Genomic DNA, 9,463 nt, shown 5'->3' with positions numbered 1-9,463 from the left:
TCGAGAGCTATAGAGAGCTTTTTGAGAAAGCAATGAGACGATCATATGGGTGATGAATCAATTTGACAAGAGTCCTAAAACGTGGAAAAGAACCGCGTTGTAAATTATAGTGCATGCCACCTTCTGTTCCTAGTTATCTTCTCACTTATTGACTTTTTGGCCTCTGATTAAACAGAGTTCTGAGTTAGATACGTGCTATAGAGAGCTCTTTGAGAAAGCAATGAGGCAACCATGTGCGTGATTCACACTGGGTGATGAATCAATTTGACATAGTCCTAAAACGTGGAAAAGAATCTCGTTGTAAAGAGCAATTTCAAGAAGATTGTAAACAGCATATACAATGTAAATTTCAAGTAGGAAAAACATAAATACAAAGTAAATGAACACTGGAATTTTCGACTTTCAGTTTTGTGGTGTTACTCAGATGAGGAGCAAGCGGGAGAAGAATGACCACTTCAGGCTTTCTGTACACTGCAACAATGTCATCTGATCTTTTCCATGAGTTGCAAGTATCTGCAAGCACTCGACAGATGGAATCATGTATTAGATATTTCCCTTTCTTATTCCGAGGTAATCCAGGGTCAAATATACTTGAAAGTACCACAGAACCTAATAACCAAGAACCTGAAAAGTTACTATGGCAGAGAAGGAGAGAGGGCGGAGGGAATACACAGGTCTCGTGGCAGCAGGTCACTAACACGCAATGTACTATACAAGTGCATAGCACTCTCGCCAGAGGATTTCAGCCTCAATTCACTGTCTCATTAAACACAGCCTCCCAGCTTATACAAATTCTATTTCCCTAATCATATCTCTTCTTTTTTTTGTTGTCCTACATGTCACTCAAATGATGAATAGGAAGAAAGTACCCTGGACCCCAAAGGATAGCTCATGAGGTGAGAGCCCAAGACCATATGGGGAGACAATAACCCATTTCCTCAACCAATGTGGGGAATATTACTACCCTCACATGTCCATGGACAATATAACACAGGGACCTTACTTTGGAAACCAAGAACATGAATGGATCTTGGGGCTAACTCAAGAGCAAAAGCTAGCCTCACTAGGTGAAGATCGCCCAACAAGATCATATAGAGAGACAACAACCCGTTTCTTCAATCAATGTGGGACAGTTAACAGTGTCAATACATTAGCAAGTTGAGACCTATGTTGCTCGGATTCTCCTAAAGTGTTGCCACATCTGTGTTGGATCCTCAAAAAATGCACTACTTTTTGGAGGATCTGAGATGCACCCATCCACATTTTTGAAGAGTCCGAGCATAGATTGAGACTACATGCAAGTTTTTATAGGACTAAATGGTGTTCTCAATTAATTTTTGAGGACCAGACATCACCCCCTAGGTTTGCCCATCAAAGTTTCCTTTACCTTATTCTTAATTCTGTTTTCCACGTAGAGATTTTTTTCCATATGGACAGTAGAAGGACAATCAATACAAACAATCACGAACCTATATCATGGGTACATACAGCTCTTTTCTCCTATCTCTCTCTTGGTGTCCGTGATGTTCTTATTAGTATTTTCATGCAAAAGCTTATCCAACTACATTAAAATCAATTGCTTGATGGCACTAGTAAACTAATCGCAAGACTCTTATTCTCTTGTTTCCAAATAAACAAACTTCAAGGAAGAACAGCAAGAACCAGAGATCCTTGTACTCATGCTTTTCAGCAGCAAATCATGGTCCAAAGTGTTGGTATACCAATCTGTATCAGTTGATTTGTTTTGGTAGCAGCTCTTACAGTTGTGATTTTGACAAATGGCACCATGGTGGTATGTGAAGTCATATAGTTGCAGTATATCAGCTACCGTCGCGGTGAACCAGCAGCAGAAATGTGTTCTGACTAGCATGTAAATACAGGGAAAGTTCTTGCAAGCATCAATAATTGACCCCTCATTTTTTTTTTTTTTGATGAAGTGGTTGTATTGAAAAGCATCAAGTAGATGCAAGAAAGTTACAGAGAAAAAGTAGGTGATAACTCCACAAAAAAAAAAAAAAAAAAAAAAAAAAGAGTAAGATCTGGGAGTTAAAACCTATAGCAAAAACTCAAGGCTGTCATTGAGAGGGAACTAATGAAATCTAAAAGGGAAATTGCATCATTTACAGGGGAAAGATTGCTCCAACTAAAAAGATTCAGTAAGCTTTTAGATCTCAGGGAGCAGTTAGGAGTTGAAATCCCATCAAAACACCTGCTGTTTCTTTCCATCCAAATACACCAAAATATACAGGCTGGATCATTTGCCAGATTTTATTGATGGATCTATCCACTTTCCTTAGACTCCAACTTGCAACTGCTAATTGACTAGAAGCACCAAAGAAGGGAGAACGCAACACTGAGGAGCAATCTATCGAGAATCAAATGCTGATCAATGCATGTTTCAGAATAAAGAATAAAGATCCGTTCAGCCCTCAGGAATAAAGTTTGTAGGTTTAACCGTGTCCTGTCCCTCTCCCGTTCCATGACAAAGAGAGGAAGAGGAGGGGTTTTTTTTTGTGTGTTTGGTGTGGGGGGGGGGGGGGGGGGGGGTAAGAAAGGGAAGAACAACAAGCTCAATAGATCATTGCACTTTTTACGCCGACAATGGAGAAAGAAGTCTTTTAATTGCTCCACCCCCAAAAAAGAAAGAAAATAGAAAAGCCAACACTCCCTGTCTGACTTGAGGGTAGGTTTCAATTGCTTCAAACTATCAGCATATATTGCAACAGGAATGAAACTTAACCTAGAAACTCTGTGCATTTACCATACGAGAGGTTTGGTTACCGAGACCCGGATGGTAATCAACAACATACCCAGTGTATTCCCACAAGTGGAGACCCGGATGGTAATCCCGGTATACAACTGGGGATTACATTTATCCCGTGTTTGGTTATGGGTATAAGCTAATACTGGTGAAATTATAATACCAGGAACCAAACGACCCCCAAGTGTTTTAGCTAATATACCCCAGGCCTTTGGTCTAGTGGTAAGATCACGGCATGTAATGTATGGGTTATTAGGCACACGTCACAAGTTCAAACCCTGTCATAGAGAAAAGCCAAGTAATTAAGTGGAGAATGGTAGAAGGGTGGACCCACTATCCAGCAAGTTTCGAATCGCGCACCATTGGCCCTCTGGGATTTCTTGGCTATTAAAAGAACGACCCTGCACCTTTTTATCTCTCCCGCTTGTTTATTCGTATATGTATTTTACATTTATGATGAAATTTTTGAAAATTGACCCACCATTTCTTATTCTGGACAAATGAATCCTATCCCAAAAGGCTTAACTTATATTATAAAGAAGTTTGAGTTTTTCTTATATACGGTAGCACCCCCTGCACTCCTTGTTCAAGTAGATTAAGGAAAATCCTTAATATCATAAAGGAAGTTTCAATCCCTTTAATTTTCTTGTTTTCTTTCATTTACTGAAACTTCATCTTCATGAGATCGTCAATATTGTGTTTGATAAGGTATCAAGAGGTATTTCCAGCATTTCGCTAATAAAGGAAAGCATGAAGCGGTGATAGAATACATGCTTAACTCATTGTTCCCCAAACCGGTCGCTGGTAGACTCCAACCAAGGAGGAATGCATGGTTCCCTGGCGCTTCATGGGACGTACATTCGCGGTTCCTTCTTTTCCTAGAAAACGTCCAATTAAATCTTAGCGCATTGACCTTAATCGAATTGTTTGGGATTTAGAAGAGGAATAGATCACTCTATCTACCTCAAGGTTGGAAATTAATAATTGTCTCTATCTATAAAGATTGAGGGGCTAAAATGAAAGTGTTCGCAACACATGCCGAAAGGGTGCACTTTTAAGTTCCTTCAATTCACACCAGCGTGTGGAGTCAGTAAGTCACTCGACTGAAAGGAGAGGGAACAACCACAATGCTACACCCAAAAACTATACGGAGCCTTCCGGATGACCTAGACTATAGTTTACTAGACTCTTTCTTTATTTGATTTGCATTTTCTCTCTTCTTTCACCGGTGAGTGGTGCCATCGCTCGTCAAGGGCCTAAGCTTTGTTGATTTCCCTTCCTTTAGCTACTAGGATGTTAACCTTGACTTTTCAATTGTAGATTTGTAGTCAATATCTTATTACGAGTAATTCGAATTCTCAAATAGGATTGAATCTAAGATGAACGAGGTTCTACAGTACGATGCCAGTAGCTTCATCTAGTGCCCCAAATCAATGCATTCCATTCTTGGCAGAGGTTCCTTCCGTAATGATTGTTTGTATACGCGAGCTAAAATACAGTTAGATTCAAGATTGGCTTTTTGTGCAAGTGAGGGCCGATTCCCGATTTCCCAACCCATTATTCATTCTTTCCCAGCTCGCTAATATGGAGTCATGGACAACGTAATTCAATTAAAAGAACACCTACATGATACGTGCTGGTAGTTTCACATGCAGGGCCAACGCAAGATGGTCTCACTTTTGCTTTATAGTCCATTTTAAAGTTGTTTCACTCTTTAAATAGAATACCCCCCCCTACCACCACATGCTTCAACTGAATGTTTCTCCACCAGTTGAAATGACCTGCTACCATCCTCAAAAATCTTAAACATGAATAAAAGTAATATGTCACTCTACAGGTGGACCATGTTTTCTCTACAAAACCAGATAAATGTAACTCTCGTATTAATCTATGTATCCTATTTTTTTTTTTTTAGTAAAACAATTAATATGTATTAATCTATGATGGGGACATGGTCTGTGGATTTTGGTCATCAAAGTTAGATCTTAGATCAAGCTCTTCTTTTGTTCTTTTTCCTTATCATCATTCAATCGAGTAAAATTCTTTCATTTAATTTCAGGCCACGAAGTATTTAGATGTTGACCTTATTAGAGGATTAACATAATTCACATGAGTGTACAGAACGTCACTACAGAGCACAACCAAGGCATCAGTATCAGCTTCAATGCTCACACCACTACAGATGATTTTGGGAGGCAGCAAATAATGCTTCATGGATCATTCTCACAAATTCCATGAAAAATCCAACTGCCTAATCTGCTAGAGTCCCGAGCATCTTCTGACCAGCGTACAGACGCAAAGACTTCTCACAAGAGAAAAGGAACACTCACAACTGAAAGTGATGAACCATCTACTGATACACACCCCACCACAAGATCAGGGATTCCAATCACCATCCACAATAAGACATGTTTATTCTTACTTGAGGGGTGGGTTGGGGCCGGGAAGGAAGAAGGTAGACAGTTTTTTTGGCACAGAAATTTAAATGGCGGAGCGATTGAAGAAACACTTTGCACTACCCATTTAGTTATAAGCAACTGTAAGAGTTACCCCGATTTACATCAGAAAAGGAAATCCCTTTCCTGGTACACACCTAAATGACATCATCATAGAATAGTATTGGATGGTAGATTAAACATTGATGAGATTTATCGTAAACATCTGTCTGCTGATGGATGAATTGAGGTTTACCAACAGACCATCTCTTTCCTGATAAGTGATAAGTGACAGTTTTATCTAGTTGACTAAATATGCGAAGCTTCAAAAAAATTGCTTCAACCGGTAACAATTTCACAAATCAAGGGACCTAAACCATATAAATATTCTTGAAACTAGTAGTGCTTCACCCCAAATTGAAGTATTAAACATCTAATAACTTCTCCAAGTGGATCAATTATCAGTTCAGGGAGGAACCAACTAGCATATAATCAGAAATATCGCATGCCTTTATAATAATTTCTTCTTTCATAAATGAGCAAGCGAAAGAAAAATTTACAACAAACGAGCAAATTATCATCATAATAAAAAATGCAAGGATCATATATTCAAAGCCTGAAACTGACCTCTTTCAGCAAACTCCCTAATCGTTTGGCATGCAGCTAAACCGAAGAGACAAGATGACTGTTTCGAATCTTTAGAATTTGTCCATTGCTATTGCAATTCAATCCACATCCACATTGCGGACAAACCAAGAAATTGTAAAGAGGAAAGCTTGCCGAAGCAATCCCAACAGAGAACTCAAGATTTTCACCATTCTTAACAACCTCCCCAATGTTAAGCCACAAAAAGAGAACTTTCACACTAACACCATATAGGCTTGTAAGCCTATCTTTAGCTATGTACCCGCCAATCCTCGATTTATACCTGTTGAAAAAAATAATTCAAAACTTGTAACAAACGAAAACCGGTTAGAATTTGGTATTTTATTTCATGTCTAGTTAGGATTTTAGTCAAATTTATATAGTAATAAGTTTTCCTATTTTGAGTTAAAGTAAGTTTCGTACTATTATAAATAGGGGTGCTGCTAGCTATTTTTATAGAGTGGAGATTGTAAAGAACTTCCCCTCTGTCCCAATTTATGTGATAGAGTTCCGATTTCGATTAGTCAAACTTCTTTATTTTTTACCGTGAATTTGTACTTACAATCTTTTACGTTTTTTGAAAAATTATTTACCTATTTGGAAACTACATAAAAGTACTACAAGTCATAATAATTAACAATTTAAAATATTTAAAGGGCATACGAATAAATCGCGGTCAAAGATTTTCTTGTTTCTCTCGAAATCCGAACTGTATCACATAAATTGGGACAAAGGGAGTATATTTAGAGTAAAATATTTCACATAAATTGGGACAGAGGGAGTATATTTACACTCGGTTTGGATGATCGTTACCCATCGTTTCATAAAGCACAGTATCGTATTGTATAATATCATATTGTATTGTATTGTGCTGTATAAATGAATACAATGTTTGGATAGAATGTATCGTTTGTTGTGGTTTAATACTAACATTTTTAAAAGTAACCCCACAAAAACCACCAAATCCGTGGTAACAAAAATTGAGCTTTTTCATGGTTATGGTTATATTTGGATGGTTGTTTCCCGTGGTTCATTAATGTGCAGTGTGGTATGGTACAGTATAGTGTCGTATTGTAGTGTACTGTATTAATAAACACAATGTTTGAATAGACTGTATCGTTTGTTGTGGTTTAATAACATTTGTATTGTTTGGTTTGACTGTATGGTACTGTATAATAACTTATAAGTTTACTAAAATATCCTGAAGTCTTAATTAGAAATTAGTTTATATATATTAATAAAACTCAGGTAAAGAATAAAATAGAAACTTTAAAAAATAAGTAGGTAGTGGGTGGGGTAGGTGGTGTGAGGTGGGTGGTTGTGGGATGAGGGTGGGGGTAGTGGGTGTAGGGTGGGGGTGAGTGATTGTGGGAATGGTGTTGGGTGGTGGCAGTGGCGGAGCCAGGATTTTCATCCAGGGGGTTCAAAAATTTCAAAAGGTAAATATACGAAGAAGTCAGGGGGTTCAACATCTACTATATATACATAATAAAATAATTTTAACTTTGAAAATACACTGTAATTTTTCGCCGAGGGGTTCATCCGAACCCCTGGACATAAGCTGGCTCCGCCCCTGGGTGGTGGTGCAGGGTAGTGGGTGAGGGGGTGGAAGGGTGGGTGGTGTAAGGTGGGTGGTTGTCAGATGAGGGTGGGGGTGAGTGGGTGTGGGGTGGGGTTGGGCGGTGGTGAGAGGTAGTGGGTGGTGGTTGGGATGGTGGGGGTGGGTGGCAGAGGAGTAGGGTAGTTAGGCGTGGGGGTGGATAGTAGGGCGGGGGTGGGGTGGATAGTAGGGCGGGGGTGGGGTAGGGTGGATGGTGGAGGGTGGCGAGAGGGTAGGGTGGGGTGAGTGGTAGGGTGGGGTGGATGGTGAAGGGTGGGTATAATGGAGAAATGAAATACATAACCACGGAAAAACCACCAAATCCGTGATTACAAAAATTGGAGCTTTTCATAGTTATATAACTATGGGATGAATCACGGATTTACAACACCATACCACATAATTTTAAGAGCAATGAAAACAAACATGGTTTCATAGAAAACCATACATTAATGAACCACGGGAAACCACCATCCAAACAGGAACAGTCTAACACCATACAATACTATAAAAATTTTAAGAACAACCGAAACAAACATGGTATCAATGAAAACAATACAATAATGAACCACGGGAAACAGAATATTTTCATTTAATACCTAAGTTGATAAGAACCTTCTAGAGCGAAACTGCACGAGCCGTTAAGGTAAGCACTCCATTTTCCGGTACTGTTATCCAGATCATAACCCGTAACACCCTTAGGAAGAATTCCAACAGGAAAATCATAGCTTGCCAGCAAGTCGTAAGCGGAGAGTGACGTGTCACCGTCGACGTCAACGGCGGTGATTAACGGCGTGAGAAAGATGATTAACAGAGGTAACGCGAGAGTGACTGCGATTTGACGTGTAGTAAACATTGATGATGCCGTTAATTGTGATAGGATTTGGATTAAAAGGATGTTTAGATGTGATTTGATTTCTCCGATGATAAGCCGGCGATGTATGCAATTGACTTTGGGAATGTTTGGCAAAGTCGGTTTGTTTTTTATAATTATTTTTCCTGTAGAAGACGATAGAAGACGTTATTTGGGTCAATGAAGTTGATGTCTGTCTTGCACAACAATTACCAATTTTCCCAATCAAGGGGATTATGTGTTTTGAGTATTACTCCCTCGTCTTAAATTATTTATCGCGATTATTAAAAATAATTATTTTAAATTATTTATTATTTTAAAAATTCAAGACATGATTAATAATTTTTTGTCATTTTATCCTTAGTGAAATTTTGTCACTAATGGAAATAGCACATGAATAGAATAAATATTTAATTGAGATAAATTATAACTTAGATATAAATAAAAATAAACAGGTCAAATACCCCCTACAATTTAATACCATACAAATTGAGACGGAAGGAGTATTATTTCTAAAATAGTTTTAAATTGTTGTGTCACCTGAAAACATACTCCAATTTGTTTACCACTGAATTTGTTAAAATAACAATTAAATTTATATAAAATGGATAAAGATAAATAAATCGTAATCTATTAAATTATTTTCTTATGGTTAACCCGAAATTATAAGTAAGAGCAAGAATATAAATGGCATGAACTAAAAAGGTAAGAATCTATATACAAAATAAAATTAGGTATGGACAAGGTGATGTGTCACCTATCTATGAACTCCATTGCTATTCTTTTTTCTTCTTTTTTTTTTTTGACAATTTCCCCCATTTTTCTATTTTCTTATTATACAAGAATAATTATGGCAATTACTACTATTCCATTCATTCCTATAATTTAATGTAATAATTTAAATGCATAAAAAATTAATACTTCACTAATTCCCTATAGGTGCTGACAGTCTGGGACGAATGGTCACAACTCACCATTAATGAGTTGAATGAGTCTATCACGTATATCACATAATATGAAGGAGATTTTTCAAATCATTAGACCTTGAAAACGTACTATATAAACAAACCTCCTCATCATGTGCTTCTATTTGTAAGTGATGAATACAACGCATTTCTATTTTTTTCTACATTCTCATTAAGTCTAAATTTTTATGTTTAATTCGTGCA

At 37.7% G+C, this 9,463-nt stretch overlaps 1 protein-coding gene across 1 annotated transcript; it reads right to left on the bottom strand.

Annotated features, from left to right (window-relative positions):
• Positions 1–295: 295 nt before the first annotated feature.
• On the bottom strand, positions 296–8,475 carry LOC132047764 (uncharacterized). Its single transcript, XM_059438762.1, has 3 exons — positions 8,041–8,475; positions 5,824–6,124; positions 296–513 (listed from the first exon to the last, which is right to left on the bottom strand). Exons 1-2 carry the CDS (start codon positions 8,295–8,297, stop codon positions 5,860–5,862), a joined length of 522 nt encoding a protein of 173 aa, XP_059294745.1. The 5' UTR covers positions 8,298–8,475; the 3' UTR covers positions 296–513; positions 5,824–5,859.
• Positions 8,476–9,463: the final 988 nt, after the last annotated feature.

Source organism: Lycium ferocissimum, chromosome 1 (assembly GCF_029784015.1).
Source record: "Lycium ferocissimum isolate CSIRO_LF1 chromosome 1, AGI_CSIRO_Lferr_CH_V1, whole genome shotgun sequence".
In the NCBI taxonomy this organism is placed as follows: Eukaryota; Viridiplantae; Streptophyta; class Magnoliopsida; order Solanales; family Solanaceae; genus Lycium; species Lycium ferocissimum.
This window is presented reverse-complemented; position numbering and strand designations above follow the sequence as displayed.

What these genes read in the sequence shown, in the direction of transcription:
- LOC132047764 (XM_059438762.1), bottom strand. Translation starts at nt 8,297, where the DNA reads ATGTTTACTACACGTCAAATCGCAGTCACTCTCGCGTTACCTCTGTTA. An exon ending in GAAGGTTCTTATCAACTTAG is followed by an intron (nt 6,125 to 8,040) that starts GTATTAAATGAA and finishes TTTTTTCAACAG; the next exon opens with GTATAAATCGAGGATTGGCG.